This window comes from Melopsittacus undulatus, chromosome 9 (assembly GCF_012275295.1).
Source record: "Melopsittacus undulatus isolate bMelUnd1 chromosome 9, bMelUnd1.mat.Z, whole genome shotgun sequence".
NCBI lineage: Eukaryota > Metazoa > Chordata > Aves > Psittaciformes > Psittaculidae > Melopsittacus > Melopsittacus undulatus.
The window spans coordinates 12,013,529-12,030,725 of NC_047535.1; the positions used below are offsets into that span (position 1 = coordinate 12,013,529).

The 17,197-nt window shown below is 49.3% G+C and overlaps 2 protein-coding genes across 2 annotated transcripts in view; one reads left to right on the forward strand and one right to left on the reverse strand.

Moving 5' to 3' along the window:
* Nucleotides 1–210: 210 nt before the first annotated feature.
* Nucleotides 211–3,803, forward strand: NR2E3 (nuclear receptor subfamily 2 group E member 3). The gene is made up of 8 exons (XM_005142496.2): nt 211–268; nt 1,208–1,358; nt 2,298–2,401; nt 2,485–2,739; nt 2,814–2,995; nt 3,182–3,413; nt 3,490–3,595; nt 3,671–3,803. Exons 1-8 carry the CDS (start codon nt 211–213, stop codon nt 3,801–3,803), a joined length of 1,221 nt encoding a protein of 406 aa, XP_005142553.2.
* Nucleotides 3,804–8,364: 4,561 nt separating this feature from the next.
* Nucleotides 8,365–17,197, reverse strand: part of MYO9A (myosin IXA) — a 185,822-nt gene continuing 176,989 nt past the window's right edge. The window contains exons 36-43 of the mRNA XM_034066356.1: nt 15,754–15,946; nt 15,079–15,207; nt 14,632–14,737; nt 14,028–14,159; nt 12,942–13,065; nt 10,152–10,354; nt 9,808–9,950; nt 8,365–9,364 (exon numbers count right to left, since the gene is read on the reverse strand). Of these exons, the coding sequence (XP_033922247.1) occupies nt 8,886–9,364; nt 9,808–9,950; nt 10,152–10,354; nt 12,942–13,065; nt 14,028–14,159; nt 14,632–14,737; nt 15,079–15,207; nt 15,754–15,946 (1,509 nt within the window). The 3' untranslated portion in view covers nt 8,365–8,885. The remainder of the gene's footprint in view (nt 9,365–9,807; nt 9,951–10,151; nt 10,355–12,941; nt 13,066–14,027; nt 14,160–14,631; nt 14,738–15,078; nt 15,208–15,753; nt 15,947–17,197) is intronic.

The window sequence follows — 17,197 nt, forward strand, 5'->3', positions numbered from 1 at the left end:
TGGCTGATTGATCCCCCCCGCCCCGCGCAGACACTAAAGATTAAAGGGGTGACAAAGAGGCAGCTGCTTACACAGCGCCCGCTCCTAAGCTGCCTTGAAGAGAGCAAGAGCGAGCCCCGCTGCCCGCAGAGCTGCCGGAGCACCCACCCTCGCCAGAGCCCAGGCACCCACACCCACAGGGATTGGTCGGGGACGCCGCGGACGGACGGGATGGCTGCATCACCAGCGGGGTCGGGGGTGAGCGCCGGCCCGGAGGAGAGCCCCACGGGTAAGAGGTGGTGGGACACGGTGGGACCGCGGCGGCAGTGGGGTCCTTGTGGTGGTCACTCTCCAAGGTCCCTGAGGATCCTCATCGTGGCTCGTCCCTGGTGTCTCCTTGATGGTCCATCTCTAAGACACCAGGGTCCCACACTGTCGTTTTTCTCCAAGATGCTCAGGGTCCACATCATGGCCTTCTCCCGGATGCTTTCAGTCCCCATCATGGTCCTTCTCCAAGATGCCCAGGGTCTCTATCACAGTCTTTTTCCAGGATGGCTGCGTTTCCCATTACGGTCCCTACCCAAGACACCCAGCATCCCCATCATGGCTCCTCCCTGGGATGTTTGGGGCTCCCATTGTAGTCTTTCTGCAAGATACCCAGGATCCGCATCATGATTTTTCTCCAGAATGCTTCAGAATGTCCCCACTGTGGTTCTCCAGGACGGCTGGGGTCCCCATCATGGTCCTTCTGAAGGATGCTTGGGATCCTCAACTATAATCCTTCTCCAAGATGCTGAGGGTCCCCATTGTGGTCCTTCTCCAGGATGGGATACCTGTAGTTCCCAGCCCCAACCCTCTCCATTATGCCCATGTTTGTTGCCCTCATTTTGCCCTGGGGTCCCAGCCATAGTCCTTCTCTAGGACACCTCTGGTTGTGGCCCTTCTCTGTGATTCCCCATCCCAAGGGACACAGCTTCATCCCCTTTTATTTTAAAAAGGCTTATGAGAGCTCGGCCGGCAGCATCCTGGGTTCGGGGGTGCAGGGAGACGCCAAACCTCATACACAATCCCTGCAGTCTGAGGTGTCCCCATCCATGTCCCTGGCCTGGACCAGCAGAGGTGGGAGCCACCCCATCACCAGGTTGCTGGGGAGCAGCAGGGAGCAGGAGGGACGAGTGACATTGGGGTGTCCTGAGTTGCCTTGAATGTGATGGCTCCTCACCTGCAGGTCTGAGCCCAGCCCCTGGCAAGGCGCTGAGCCCCGTGCTGCTGTGCAAGGTGTGTGGGGACACCAGCAGTGGGAAGCACTATGGCATCTATGCCTGCAACGGCTGCAGTGGCTTCTTCAAGCGCAGCGTCCGCAGGAAGCTCATCTACAGGTTGGCACAGGGATGGAAGGTCCCCATGGGGCAGGGACCCAGGGGACAGACACATTGTAGGGCATAGGGCAGGGACCTGGGGAACAGGCACCCAGCAGGGTAGGGACCCATGGGATGGACACCCAGCAGGGCAAGGACCTGCTGAGATGGGCAGACAGAGGGACAGGGACCTTAGGGGGACTTGAACCCAACAGGACAGGAACCCCAGGGCATGGATGCCCATTGGGGCAGGGTGGCACAGGCACCCAGTAGGGCAGGGATCCAGGGGTTGGGCACCCAGTGGGGCAGGAACTAAGGAGACAGGCACCCAAAAGCGTAGGGACCATGGAGACAGGCACCCAGTGGGAGAGGGAGCCAGGAGATGGACACCAAGTGGGACAGGGACACGAGGTTGGACACCCAGTGGGGTAGGGAACAGGGGGACCAGAAAACTGAGGAACAAGGAGCCAGGGAATGGGTATCCAGCAGGGCAGGGACCTTGGGGATGGACACCCAATGGAACAGGGACTGGGGAGACAGGCACCCAATCAGGTAGGAGCCCTGGGGACAGGCACTGAGTGGGAAAGGGACCCAGGGGATGGACAGCAAGTAGAACAGGGACATGGGGTGGGGCATGGCAAGGACCCAGGGAGGCTTGAACCTAACAGGACAGGGACCAGGGGACAAGCACACAATGGGGCAGGAGCCTGGGCTGGGGGCCAAGGGCACCCTCACGGAGTCAGGACACCCATCAAGGTAGGGTATTCACTGGGGACAGGGCACCCACTGGGGCAGGGTACCCATCAGGTTGGGACACCCATTGAGTGGAGGAAACCCATTGCAGGGGGACGAGACACCCAAGAGGGACAAAGCACCCCCAGGGTATGTCACCCCTGTCAGGCTCCCCCCAGGGACAGGAGCTGCCCCAGGGGCTGCTGTCAGGTACCACCTCTCCCACAGGTGCCAGGCGGGGACAGGGCTGTGCCCGGTGGACAAGGCTCACCGCAACCAGTGCCAGGCCTGCCGGCTCAAGAAGTGCCTGCAAGCCGGCATGAACAAGGACGGTGAGGCGGTGGTGGGGACAGGGTGACGGGTGGCAGGGGCTGGCAGTGGCGGGGCTGGTGCTGATGCCACCGTGTCCCTGCAGCTGTGCAGAACGAGCGCCAGCCCCGCAGCACGGCCCAGGTCCGGCTGGACAGCATTGAGCTGGATGCTGAGCTGCCCCCTGAGCACGTGGCCACCACTCGTGAGGTGCCACCAAGCCCCTGCCCAGCTCCTCGCGGTCCCAGTGCCACCGCTGCTGTCACCCCTGGTCCCCAGGCTTCCACACCACCCACCAACCATCGCTTCATGGCCAGCCTGATGACAGCAGAGACCTGCGCCAAGTTGGAGCCTGAGGATGGTGGGTGGCTGCTGGTGGGGAGAGGGCTGCCCCCATGGTGTGACAACCACTGACATCCCCTTTGGTCCCTGCAGCCGATGAGACAGTGGATGTGACAGGCAGTGAGCCGGAGCGGACAGCGAGCGAGTACCAGGTGGCACCGTACCCAGCAGCCAGCCCTGAAAACGTCTATGAGACTTCTGCACGTCTCCTCTTCATGGCGGTGAAATGGGCCAAAAACCTGCCTGTCTTCTCCAATTTGCCCTTCCGTGACCAGGTGGGGTTGGAGACTCCCATGGGGCAATGGGGACCCCCAAAAATGCAGGCAACCAGCGGGATGGGGATGGCTGGAGCATCCCAACATCCACCACAGGGTCCCATCCCACCATAAGATGCCAACCCAACCAACTGTGCTGGAGGCTTTTTGGGTGATGGGATTTTGGGGTTCCTGCCCTGTCCCCAGGTGATCCTGTTGGAGGAAGCGTGGAGCGAGCTGTTCCTGCTCTGTGCCATCCAGTGGTCCATGCCTCTGGAGAGCTGCCCGCTGCTGGCTGTCCCTGAGCCGGGCCCTGGGAAGCTGCTGCCAGCTGCCTTGGATGTCCGGGCACTGCAGGAGACCCTTGGCCGCTTCAAGGCACTGGCTGTTGACCCCACTGAATTTGCCTGCATGAAGGCTGTGGTGCTCTTCAAACCAGGTGAGGGGATGCACCAGCACCGGCCACTGCCCTTTCCTGTGCCCCCAAACCACTCCTCACACCCTTGTCCCTGCAGAGACCCGAGGCCTGAAGGACCCTGAACAGGTGGAGAACCTGCAGGACCAGTCCCAGGTGATGCTGGGCCAGCACAACCGTTCTCACTACCCTGGGCAACCTGTCAGGTACGGTGTCCCCATGTCCCCACGCGTGACACCAGCAGTGGGGACACCCACCCATGGCCACCACTGTGCCCCCAGGTTCGGGAAGCTGCTGCTGCTCCTTCCAGCACTGCGCTTCATCTCCTCTGAGCATGTGGAGCTGCTCTTCTTCCGCCGCACTATCGGCAACACCCCCATGGAGAAGCTGCTGTGTGACATGTTCAAGAACTGACCTCCCCCAGCCTGATGTCGCCTCACATTGACACCCTGTCACCTCCACCCTGGGTCTCCTCGCCCTGGGGTGCTGCAGGGTGTGAAGGTGCCTGTGCTCCCATCTCCAGGGTGATGGCCAGGACTATGGGATGCTGTCAGCAGCTGGGATGTGGGGCCAGCTTCACTGGGGACAGCTGGTGGCAGGGGGATGTCCCCAAGTGGGTGCAAGAAGCACCAGGAGCATCTCATTGGGGTGGGTGCCTTGATGGATGCTGCTGTCCCAAACACTGGAGGAACCCACAGACGCAGGCAAGACACCCTTGCTGAGGCAATGGCACCCATGTGGACCCACTGCCACCCAGGGGTGACACCAGCTGGGGGGGGGGGGGGGGCATGACACCAGCCCAGGGGTGGCACTGACCAAGGATGATGACACCCTGGGGGTGACACTAGCTTGGGGCATGACACAAGTCCAAGGGTAACACTGGCTGGGGATAATGCAAGCCCAGATGTGACACTGGCCACAGGGGTGACATTGACCAGAGGTGACACTGGCCAGGGGTGACACCAGCCCAAGGGTGACATTGTCTTGGTGTCATGCCAGTCCAGGGGTGATGCCAGCCCTGTGGTGACGCTGGCTACAGCAGTGATGGCCACCGTGCGGTTACGCCAGCCCAGCGGTGACACTGGATGGGGGTGATGCCAGCCTTGGGGTGACAATGGTCACACAATCACTGCCCCTCACTCACAGGGTGTGACTTCAGCTCCATGATTCCACTGGACCCGCAGTGACTGAGCCTTGTCCTGGGGGGCTCCTGCTCTGCCCCCCAGTTTTATACCTGGAATAAAGAGGGGGTTTGAAGCCAGTGTCCTTGTGCCACCATATCGGGGTCCCCGTCCCCAGGTGGGGATGGCACCACCTGAGTATCACTAACCTGACTGTAAATAGGTAACATAGAAATAAACCATCTGAATAGAAGTACCTTTAAAATAAATTATCTGACTATAAATAAAAGAGGTTCAAGTAAGATGAAATAACTGGAATTAAATAACAGGAATTAAGCAACCAGAATATAAAAAGGATTAATAAAAATGATGTGACAAGAAATAAAATGATATAACTTAAAGGAATTTAAAATAAATTTTCTGACTATAAATGACTATAAATAATCTGATGAGAAATACCCTGAATAAAATATTTTGAATAAAAATGAAATGAAAATAAACAAATTGAAGCAATTTGAAGACAAACTAAAAAGAAATTATCCGAATATAAACAAGATAAATATAAATGACCTGTTTGGGAAAAAGTGAAATTAATAACCTAACTGGAAAGAATCTGCATATAAATACAGTGAAAAGAAAGAATCTGAGAGAATCAGAATATAAATTGAAAATAAATTCTCTGAATATGAATAATATGAATAATTATAAATAAGATGAAATAATCTGACTGCAAATAAATAGAAAAAGAAGCTGACTAGAGAGAATGTCAGTGAAAATAAACTGACGAGAAATAATCTGAATTGTGGAAATAAATGAAAATAAAGAATCTAAAATGATCTGAATAGAAATTGAAGTGAATTATGCAAATGGAACGAGACTGAAGTGATTTAAATTCAATCATCTGCATAGAATTCACATTAGTACAGTTAATCTGAAGATAAATGAATTGAAGAGGAATTATCTCTGCCAATATGATGAGAAATAATCTGCATAGAAAGATGAAAATCATCTGAATTGAAATAAATTGAAAATAATCTGAATAGAAATAATCTGAATGGAACTAAAATAAAGAATAACCTGAATAAAATCTCAATAGAAATAAAATAAAAATACTCTGAATAAATAAACTGAAAATTACCTGAATAGAAAAAAATCTGTACATGAAAAATAGAAATAATCTGCATAGAGATACGTGAAATTAGGATCCAGTATGATATGTGACATCAGACACTGGGGGGCGGGGGCTTTGTTCAATTGCACTGTAACCACACGACAGGTTGTGAGCAGAAGGAAAAAGCCCCCCAGTCTCCCCGAAGCCAGCGGTGCCTTGGGGTGTCACCAGCACCACAACCGCTTCATCTTGAGAGAAGTACACTTTTATTTCTCTGTTTGGTTTTCTTTTCTCCTTTTTAAACCATTCCTAGCGTGGGTGACACAGGATAATATATCCTCGTACAATACAGATCTGGTTTTAATTTACACGCAGCAGACTTATAAATTACTTTAAAAAAATCCATGAAAAATAATAATAATAATAATAACAATAACACCACCACTTGACCGCACGTAGCCCTGCTCCTCTGCTCCAGTAGTAAGTACATTCGTGCCTCAGATCCATCCCTTGGCTTGCTGGAAGGGCCAGGAAGGGGCTGTGGAGGATGCCTGGGGGATGTGCTGGTTGGGAGCCCTGGAACCCCCTGTTCTACAGCTCAGCCTCTGCCTGGCCTGGATTTTACACATATATATCTATATATGCATATATTTCTTCTATATCAATTTTCTTTATATATATACACAAATATATATTATATATATAAAGAAATATGTTTTCTATATATATTCTATATATTTTCTATATATATTCCATATATATTCTATAAACATATATAAAGAAGTAGAGATAAAAGATATGAACATATATTCTTTATATATGGCATATATGTACTTAGAAAACTATATGCTCTATATAAAGAAATATATAAATCTATATAAACATACACATATTTATACATATAAAAGAAATACAGAAAAATATATATAAAGAAATACATGTTCTTCTTATACAGTATGCATCTATTTGACATACATTTCCTTATACATAATATATTTATTATATATATTTCTTTATATATATATTTCCTTATATATATAAAGAAATATATATAATATTTCTTTGTATATATATATAAAATATTTCTATGTATAAAGAAATATGTTCTTTATACATGGTATGCATTTATTTTATATATATTTCCTTACACAGAAATATAAATATATGCATAAAGACATATATATTCTTTATACACAGTATATTTGTCCTATATTTATATTTCTCTCTATATATTATTTTATAATACATAAAAAGAAATATATTTTCTTCATCTATTCTTTATATATATATTTCTTTATATATAAAATACATAAAGAAATATATATATTCTTCACATGTAGCATATATCTTGTATTTCTTTATATGTAAACATGTATTATATATAAAAGAAATAAAAACATACAAAGAAACATATTTATTCTTTATATATTATTTTACATATACTTTATATATAGAATATACATAGTCTTTCATATGTCAATTTTCTTTATATATAGAATATATATTCTTGAACATTTATTTTCTTCATATATATAATCTATATATAAGGGAAATATATATATGAAAAGAAATACACACACACACATATATATGTATTTGGAGGCGCTGCCTAAGCCACATCTGCTGTCCCGGCTGTGCTCATGCTGTTGTGTTGGGAAAACTAAGGACGAGGTTGGAGCCTTTTGGCCCTCCCACAGGGACACCCTCACCTGGAACCACTTTGAGGAGAATTCCTGGGCTTCTAGATAAAGATGCTCAGAAATGGCTGGTTTTGGCGCAGAGCATAAGGATGCTCCCACTATTTCCAGCTCTAGGGAAATTTGGGGTGGATTCCCAGGATCTTTCACTTTCTTGGCCACCACCCACCTCCCAGCACATCCCAGGGTGGTCCCAGAATGCCTATTTTCCACTCAGGATTTTAAAATCCCATTTTCCCCTATGGGTGGGGGTGATTGAGTGGGTCTTGCTCTGCTCCTGAAATGCAGCACCAAGGTGGATGGCATTCCCATGCTCCCGCTCTCCCAGCAGCATCTATTGCTTTTGCCCATGGAAAAAAAAAAGAATATGAAACGAAAAGTAAAACTTTGAAAAGTGAAATAAAAGAAAACCAAATCCCCAATAAATAAACCATCCCTCAAAAGCAATGGGCAGGGGGAAGTGACCAAAGGGCAGCTTGGCTAAACCCTGGGATGAAGAGATGCTCGGAAAACCACAAAATCCTCAGGAAAACACAGGTTTTTGGCATTTCCCCCCTTTTTTGGTGGTGTTTCAGGAAAGGATAAGCCTCAGCCTGCAGTGCCCAATGCAGGTGAGAGGATGGAGCTGTCCTTTATTTATCTAATTAGTGCTCTAGGGCTCTTAATTTTGCCTTTCCAGAGGTTTTCCAGTATCTGGAGCTTCTCCAGATGCCACGGAATGTGATGATGATGATGATATGGGAGGGATTAAGAGCTGATTAGTCCTATCATGGGCATTGCTTTTAAATTAGGCTAATTACACCTCAAAGTACAGGTACAGAACAAGGTAGTAGCGGCAAGTGATGGACGGTGACACTGGTGGTGGCACCGGCAGGACGGCTCAGCCTATCGCTTCCTCCTCCCTGGCCACAAAATAACAATAACAATAAACCAAAAAGTTCAGTTTGGGGAAAAATAGAAAACAAAATAAAAATAAAAATATATCTATTTACATCAAACTCCAGTAACCGGCTTATAAACAAATAGAGCTTCAAGTAGTCCTTGAGTATTATTATTGTTATTATTATTATTTTTTAATACTGATGGTCTCCAAAACAAAAAAAGAGGAGAAGGTGGTTAGGTCATGTTAAAAAATAACACAAAAAGAGGTGGTTTTTGGCAGATTTTAACGCTTTTCCATGCGCTTGGCGTTGGCGTGGTTGAGGTGGTTAAAGCGCGGAGGGCTTGGCTGGCTGGAGCCGCTGCTGGCTCGGGATGCTCCCACAGGAGTTTTAGGCTTGGTTTGTTCCTACCCACAGGCGACGGTGATTGGGCACAAGGATTTGGCGGTGCAATGCTCCAAAGCGTGGGGTGCTCTGAGGGGAAGGGCGCAGGAGCCCGTCAGTGCCCCTCCAACCCTGGTCCACCTCCCTCAGAAACCCTCAACCCCCCATAACCATTAAGGCCACCGTTAAAACCGTCCCCCCTCCCTGGCCTTTGAAATCAGGAATTCAGCCTCCTGGTGTTAGCAAGGAAGCCATTGGGAGCATGGACCAGGCGGATGCTCCAGGACACGATATGGAACATCTCAGACCATGAACTCGTTGCTCCCCAGGAGGACGAGGGATTGGGTGGCAGCACAGTCGGCCTCGGGGTTTCTCTTGCGTGTCCCCCCTGTCCCCCCATCTGGGGGCTCTTTGGTTTTTGGGGGGGAAGTTTTCACGCTCTTCAGTTTCTGTTTGCCTTTCTCCGGGTTGAACGTCCCGCGGGTGGTGAACTGAGGGCGCTCCTCGGGATAACGGAGAGGTCCCATGAAACCCTCAGGGCTTGCCCGGCTTTCGGGAGCCTCGCCATGACCCCCTGCTCGGTAGAAAGGTGATTTGGAATACATCTGGAAGCGCTTCCGGGGAAGGTGGGGCAGGCAGGAGGTGGATGATTGGGATGAGGAGGAGGAGATGGAGATGTCGGCTGGATCCACAGGGTCCGGACGTGTCCTAGGGTGCCTTCGCAGCCGGCTTGGCCCCTCCACCTTGGCGGGGCGCAGGGAGGTAAGTGCTATGCTTCTCTCTGGGGGAGGTGGGAAAGACCAACAGAGGATTAGCACCCCAAAACCACACAGGCTTCCGGCATCACTCCCTGGGGACACATGCTATGAAGCCAGGAGAATGTTCCCAGCATCTCACTGGGACTATCACCTGGGATGTTGATGTGCAGTGCTGGAGGAATGCTCACCTCCCCACCAAACCCTGGATGCTACCACCCACCTCCCCATGTGTTTCAAACTTTAACCCCGCTCTTTACACCCATTTAAGCTGCTGGCTTTAAATTTCCTCTGGGCAGGAAAGAAACAAATAAACCCTGCTCAAGCTGATAGAAAAACCTGAGTGACCTGCTCAGTTGATGATGTCCCTGCTTGTTGCAGGGGGATTGGACAGGATGAGCTCTGAAGGTCTCTTCTACCCCAAACCAGTCTATGATTCTATGATAAACCCAAGAACTCCTGGATTTACCCGAGCGATCAGAGATGGCTCCTTCGGAGTCAAAGTTCAGATTCTCAGAGCTGTCAGCAGTGCCGATGGAGGCTTCAGACTCGAGGGTTTCATCATCAGAGGCGCGGGGCTCCAGCGTCAGCATCTCGAATGTCAGCTCCTCCCTGCCAAAACCAACCCATTGACCCAAGGGGACCAAAAAGGTGGGGAGGAGAACAAAGGGATACACATACACGAAGAGATTCATGGAGGGATGGAGTCATCCAGGTCATCCTGGGAGCAGTACGTCAACTAAATGATGTCAAGCAACATCTATAGGTAACCTACTGCTAGGGGACATGGCTTAAACCCTCAGCCAGACTCACTTTTCCTTCTGCAGGCTCTCAATCTGCTCAGTCAGCACCTTTTCCTCCTGCTGCATGGCCACTTGCTGCTGCTCTGTCACCTCCATCTCCATGGCTTCCTCACTGCTCATGGTCTCCTCAGGGACATCTGTCACTGAGGGCAAGCGCACGGCAACAGGAGATGTTGGGCTGGGGTAGGCACCACGTCGCACGCGTCCTTTGCCCTGAAGAGAGACAATGGTGTCACCACCACCAGTCAAGGTGATTTTGCCAACATCTTAGGTGCCAACCACACTGCTCTTCCAAAAAGCAAAGGCAATGGCCCTGGCCACTGGTCCTCAGTGCACCACTGGTGCTTGCACCCGAGACTCTCCAAAATCTCACCCCAGGCTGGGAGGGGTACCAGAAAGACTCAACACGCTGGAGGAGGTGAGGATGGAGGTGGTGAGTGTGGTGCTGATGGACCAAGTGCAACCTGGACCTTCCAAGCAAGCGCAGCTGGCAGCGGGATGGGTTTCCGCAAAGCTTGACAGCCCATGCAATGGGAAGCTTGATGTGCCAGGTCCATGCTGACTTTGGGTGGAAGTGTCACCAGGGCTTTGATTTCAGGGCACCTGGCTCCCACTTTATCATCAGATTGCATCTTGCATCCTTTCCTCACCCACCCTTGGATGAGGGACACCACAGACATTAAAAAGCTTCATCTTAACCATTATCATAATCAGACGTGTCTCATCTTCTAAATTCTAGATCCTCAACTGACCAGGACTTGGGCAACATCGACCAGCCTGAGATGTGCCCCTTGCTTGGTGCCCTCCTGACAACTATCACCCAGGATAAGCCTGCACCTCCATGCTTGCTGCAACACAGCTTTTCTCCCCGTAGGACTATCTAGTCTCTGCAGCTGTGGCATCCCTGGCTCTTCCTGATAACCCATGTACCCAGAGCAGGTGGGCAGTGTAAAGAAGCCTCCTTTTTTTTTTCCTCTAAAAGAGAGATTTGTTCCATTTCATCCTTTTCATCTTTTAATGTCACATCTCAGAGACCTTCCTGTGTTAGCAAAGCTGCTCCTGTGCCCTGGCATTCCTCTGACACCTTCTCACGTGGGCTCCTGAGCTGAAGCGCAGCTACCTGAATCCTATTAGCCAAAACCCCTGAGATCCCAAGGATCCCACTGGCTTGTGGACTTAAGCCCCTGTGAAATGGTGTGCTTGCAAAACAGCATCGGGGAGCAGAGCTCGAGTTTTGCCCTTCTCTGTCTCCTGACCCGCATGGATGGGGAGAAGCACCATGGGCTGAATCTGGTAGGAAGGGAAACAGCTCCAGAAGTATCCCCAAAAACCTGCAAGCACTTTTCTCACTGGAACTCAAAGTCAAGCTTGGATGGAGCTGGGGAATAAAGGGGTTGCTGGATGCCTTCCAATTCCAACCTGGGTCTTGTGCCCTTCTGTACAAAGGGGTGGTGGTGCTGATCCTGCAAGAAGGTGGAGGAGGCCTTCATATGCCTCGAGGTCACAGAGGAATCTGAGCCACTGGTTTTATCCACCATCTTAAGATACAGCAACACTGCGAAAGCAATATGATGCTGAAACATACCCTGAGTGAGCAGAAATAGGGGTGGAAAGGGATGAGTCAAGCAAAGAAAAAAAGAGGGACTCACAGGATGGGAAAAGAAAATAGAAGAGGAAAAAAAAGTAGGAAGGGGAGAAGGGGCAGAATGCAGTTTTTCAAGGAGCTGCTTGCTGGGGTGGCCAAGTGGCAACCATCCCAAACTCCTGGTGCCTGGGGGACCTGCTGGAGAAACAGTGACCCTGAGGAGCAGCTCCCACTTGGGGACCAGATGGGCAACTTCACGGACAATGGCCGGTGGGACGGGGCTGGAATGAGTGGCGGTGACACACAACGAAGGGACGCGGCGGCTGGCGCGGGGCGCACTGCAGTGAATACATACCGGGATTGAGCTGCGGGTTATGCTCATAAATCTAACTGCAATTAGTACAGGTTTCTGGATTAGAGAGGAGATGAAAAGGAAAGCAGAAGGTTAGAGTGCACATGCCATTGCCCCGGCAAAAAAAACCCGTTTCTGTTCATTTTGATGGGTTTTTTTTTTCAAGTAGGATGAGCAGGGCAGCTCTGTAGCACCAGCCCCACGACCTTGGGCAGCCCCTACTTGGATTTCATCCCCGAGAAAGCAGAAGCAACATGTCCCTGAGGACCAGAGCGGGCAGGTCCAAGCAGAAGTGTCACTTGGCTCCTCAGCCCAAGCCTGGGACAACCACGCTGTGCCAAGTCTGTCTCGCTCCCACAGCCCAACAAGCCAAGTGCAGCGTGCATCCACAGCCCGCTGGCCCCCAAGGCAGAATGGCAGCTCAATGAGATGGATTTGAGTTTCCCAAAAAGATGGTGTGGGAACAGGGAGAGCCTCTGAGGAGCTCATTTTGGGTTCAGATAAAGCAAATGAGTACGAAAAAGGATGGTCCAGGTCCCCCATGGGGCAACATTGAGCTGGTCAGTGAAAGGCTTGACTCAACCCATAATCAAACAAGTTCAAATCAAGATGGAAACACTGATCAGGAGCACCTGAGCTGGAGTGACCACATTTCCACAGACCATTCCCACTTTCTTGTGCTTTGGAATGACTCCCTGCAAAGGTAAGGAGCCTCCATGGGGCTGAGGGTCCCTGTCCTGGGGAGGTTGGTGTGGGAGGTGTGAGGGGTTTGGGAGGCTGGGATAAGCAGGAGAAGATAAGGAAGGGTTGCTTCAGTGGCAAGGAGGGGATGGGAAGGGTCAGAGATGGTTTTGGCATCTCACCATCGATCTGCGGATCAAGGAGAGGCGGCTCTTGGCTTTGTTCTCTGCAAACTCCAGGCTGTTGATGTCCTTGAGACGAGCCTTGTATTTGTTCATCTGCTCGATGACAATTAATTCTACACACCTAAAGGGGGAAAAAAAGACAAGATTGGAAGAGGAAACAATTTGATCTGAGCCGTCTCTGTCTTGCCTGAAGATCTGCCCTGATGGAAAACACAGATGGAGAAAGCTCCAGCTGGAAACCAAAGGGTAGTGCAAATTCCTCCAAAAAGAGTGATAAAGATCCCTCTCTTGGAAGAGGGATCAAAGAAATACAAACCTGGGGAAGGCAGGTTGCCTCCAACTCACTTACATGCAGTAATCCTTCAGCAAGCTTGTTTAGCAGAACTGTTTAATGCTGTCAGGAGTGTGTTTGTGGAAAAAATGTAGTCCTTTCCATGTAACAAAATCAGAGGATGTGCTATAGCTAAAGTCCAAGAGAGAAGCTACAGAGATATCCTGTGAAAGGATGAGTGCTCCTACCAGCTGAGCCTCCAAACACGTTCTGGTCTCCAACCACTTTAATACTTCCTGGCAGTAAACCAAACTCTTTCAGAAGCCCAGCCCTTCACTGGATGGTTTCCATCATTATCATTGTCTCCATTATCAATTTTTAAATCTACTTAATACAAGCCAGACTGAATTTTGGCAGGTGCTTCACTTTTTCCTCTGTAAAACCTTTGCAGTTATGTCAAATACCTTAAAGAAATGCAAGTCTGCAGTATTAACATTGCTGCAGACCAAACTCACCTCATCAAATAACCCCTTCCTCCCACCTCTCCAGATTAAGTATGAATATACCACCTCAGCACAAGCTTCACCTTTTCCTGCTGGGAAGTGCCAGGTGGGAACACAAGTTGATCTGCTCTTGTGGATCCTCATAGCTTAAAAATCCCCATTAACAACCTCTTGGGGAAATAGGTGTTCCTAATTTCCATGCTTAAGCTTCCTATTCTTGAGCCACTTGACCGTACTGAGGGTTATCAAGATAGGAATGGTGACAGGGAAATAGGTCAGGCGCTGGATCATCCAGCACCATGTTCTTACGTGGTTGTTTTACTGATGTCCTGAACGCTCTGCAGTGGGTCTGTTGTATCAGGGCAGCGGAGAATACAGGGAGCAAAGACAATGGCCAAGGCATTAGCTGACATGCGATTGGTCTCTTCTTGGAGGGCAATCCTAGAAAAAACAGGGATTAAGCCAGAAGTCAGTGGTGAAGGCACCTCCCACTGCATCTCCTCCATGGATGAACAGAAGAGACAACATATCTACGGTGCAGTCTTGCTCTGCTAGCAAGCACGCTATTCTGCTTTCATCTTTGCTCTGCCTGCTGGAGAAAGCCAAACCTGAATACATCTCAGGTGTTCTTAAGGCAAGCAAAACCCCAGCGTTTTTCACCCACAAATCCTGTCCCTGCAGTGGTGAGGGGCACCATGGACCTGCAAGCACTATGAGCAACCACAACACTGCAGAGGCTGTTCATCAATACAAGGGTCATTTGGAGAACAGCTCTGGGGCCACCTCCTGCGAGGTGTGATGGATGTGAAAACTCTCCTTTTCCCTTTCCCACCTCCTTTCAGTCTTCGTGACTTCGGTATGAAGGATGCCTGAGCATCCTCCCCTTGCCCAGAGTGGCCCTGGCTTAACGTACCTCACCAGGTGGAAGATGAGACGCTCCAAGGTGCTGAGATGGGTGCGGGAGAGCTGGTCAATGACTGAATACACTCCCCGTACAGTCTCTTTCCTCTCCTGGAGGCCTGCAGAGGAAGCAGCAGTGTTTAGGAACAGCTTCTAATTCTTTCTCCTATTTAAAATGATACCTTAACACTTACTTACTTTCGCTACTTAAAGGATGGAACTGCTGGCTAATGGTTTGGGTTGAAATCTGCTGAACCATGATGCAATGTGTGTCACCAAAGGTGAGACTGAACTGCCTGTGGCTTCTTGTGAAAAAACCCTTATAGCCAAAAATTCAGGCTTTGAAACACAGTAAAGGTAATTTGGCAAAACTAGCTGGTTTGGGCCCAGAGACTAAATAAAAAGTTAGGCCACCTTTTCTCTCTGCTGAGGGAATGAGATACCAAAGGAGGCTTCTTACCCATCGCCCGCAGAAACTCCTCATAGAGTTCGAAGGTCATGAGAGGGTTGGGCAGATCTCGGAGCCACTGTTTGAACACGCTGGCGATGACGTGGATGTTGTAGTCATCTAAATTCACATTATCAATGTCTGGGTTTGGCAACAGAATGAGGAAAAATGAAAAAACAAGAGGCAACAATCAATATGAAGCCATTAGTGAAGCCAGGGGGTTGGACCAGGTGACCATTAAATGTCCCTTCCAACCTGAACCATTCTATGAGAAGTTACTCCTCTACACTAAAAAATGTTTGCCACCCCAAACCGACACTGCATTCAATGGCAAGAAGCCCAGCACCTGTTTTCAGCTCTACCTGTTAAAATTAGAGAGAAATGCATTTTCCGGGGCAAGGAACCTTGGGTTGAACCAGGATTTCTTTTCTTGCTGGCATCAATTGTTACAGTGTAAGTAAAGCAGTGTTTTCCCTCTACCAGAATTACTTTTTTTTCAGGAACTGCACCCAAAATGCATGAGCTGGTGACTTGAGTTTTGTTGGAGATATGAAAGCACCACTTGCACAGGAAGGAAGGCAGGACCGCTCCCTTGTTTCATCCCAATGAAGCATTCCATCTTCCTCACATCCAACCTTGCTGTTGCAGAGATTTTCCTCCCTGCATGGTCTTTCCCCATCCTTTTACCTGTATCAAGTCCTTGCCGCAGCTCCTTGATCTTGTTGGTGGACCCTGATTTTCTGTAAATGCCCTCTGTGTACAGCCCATGCATTTCGATGTAGTTGATGAGCTTCTCCACCAGCACCGGCACTGCCCGCTCCTCACTGGTCAACCGAGAGAGCTCCACACCAAACTGCCGAGACGACAGCTCGGGGTCATACTGAGGAGGAAAAGGGAAAAAAGGGGTTGAAAATCCTTCCAGGAAGCAATGCTGGTGCAGTGCTCAGATCCGGCTGCCCTTCAGGCTTCTTCAGCTGATCCAGGTGATGTGCAAGTCAGTCTAATGAAGGACAGCCAGCAATTATGTCTTGCAATTCTAAGCTGGTCTCTGGGCATGCACCTGAAATCATAAAACTTTGGATCTTTCTTCAACCACCCAACTGTGGTATATTCTCAGCCTGGCAGAGCCAAGGCAGCCAGGCATGGTCCTCCTCCACCTCCTGCCTCTCTAGCATCTTCTCTGGGGATGATTTCACTCCCCAAAGGGGATGCACAAAGCAGAACAGGCAAATCTGAGTCTTGAGGACTTTGATTAACTTGCAGCATTGGCAATTACAAAATGTATGTGAACAAACATGATGCTAAAATAAGAGCATGAAAATCCCCATCTATGTCTGCCAGGACAGACCCTTTTGCTGGCTGCAAACATTCACTGGAGACTGGGTAACTGGCACATTCCAATTTGGACAAAGTTCTCCTGTGTGGGAGATTCTGAGTGGGAAAATTCAAAAAACCAGGTGAAATACTGACACGACTTCCTGGTGCCAGCAAAAGGGATATGAAAAGACATATGTTGCAGGCCAGTCATTAACAAGTTGTTGGTGACCATGACCCAGGTCACAGCTGCCCTTATAACCACTCCTGCATCTTTGTCTTCCCCATTCAGGTTCATCCTTTCACTGATCTGTCAACCTTATGAGATGATGTGGGGAAGATGTCCACACTGTTTCCTGTGCTAGGGAAAAAACCCCACCCCAGGAACACCTGGTCTCAGCTACCAATTGAAATTCATCACCTGCTGCTCAAATGGCCACCAGCAAACATGATGACACAAACCCCACGTGCTGCTTTACTCAAAGCAGGTAGTGCTGAGATGAAGTATGGGTGAAAACAATTCCATGACCATAGAGAGAGATGAAATTGGCATTTGCTCAAGTTCACCACAGATCTGGAGAAACAGATCCAGTTTGGGACAAGGCTAAGAGTTACAAAATCAACTGCTGCAAGAAAATAAAGACCTCTTTCTCAAAGGATAAGAGAGGGTTTGTGGCTCCCTGTCACTAAAAACAACCTTAAAACAACTAAGTACAGACAAGCCAGAGTCTTCCTAGAGAAGGACCTCCAGCCACCCAGGTGGAAAGCTACAGTGAACTTGCTTCTTTGGGTACAGCACAAAAACATCCTTGTGCAG

Coding starts and splice junctions, on each gene's coding strand:
- NR2E3 (XM_005142496.2), top strand. CDS start 211: ATGGCTGCATCACCAGCGGGGTCGGGGGTGAGCGCCGGCCCGGAGGAG. Junction 2,402..2,484: donor AGCCGGCATGAACAAGGACG/GTGAGGCGGTGG, acceptor GTGTCCCTGCAG/CTGTGCAGAACGAGCGCCAG. Junction 2,740..2,813: donor CAAGTTGGAGCCTGAGGATG/GTGGGTGGCTGC, acceptor TGGTCCCTGCAG/CCGATGAGACAGTGGATGTG.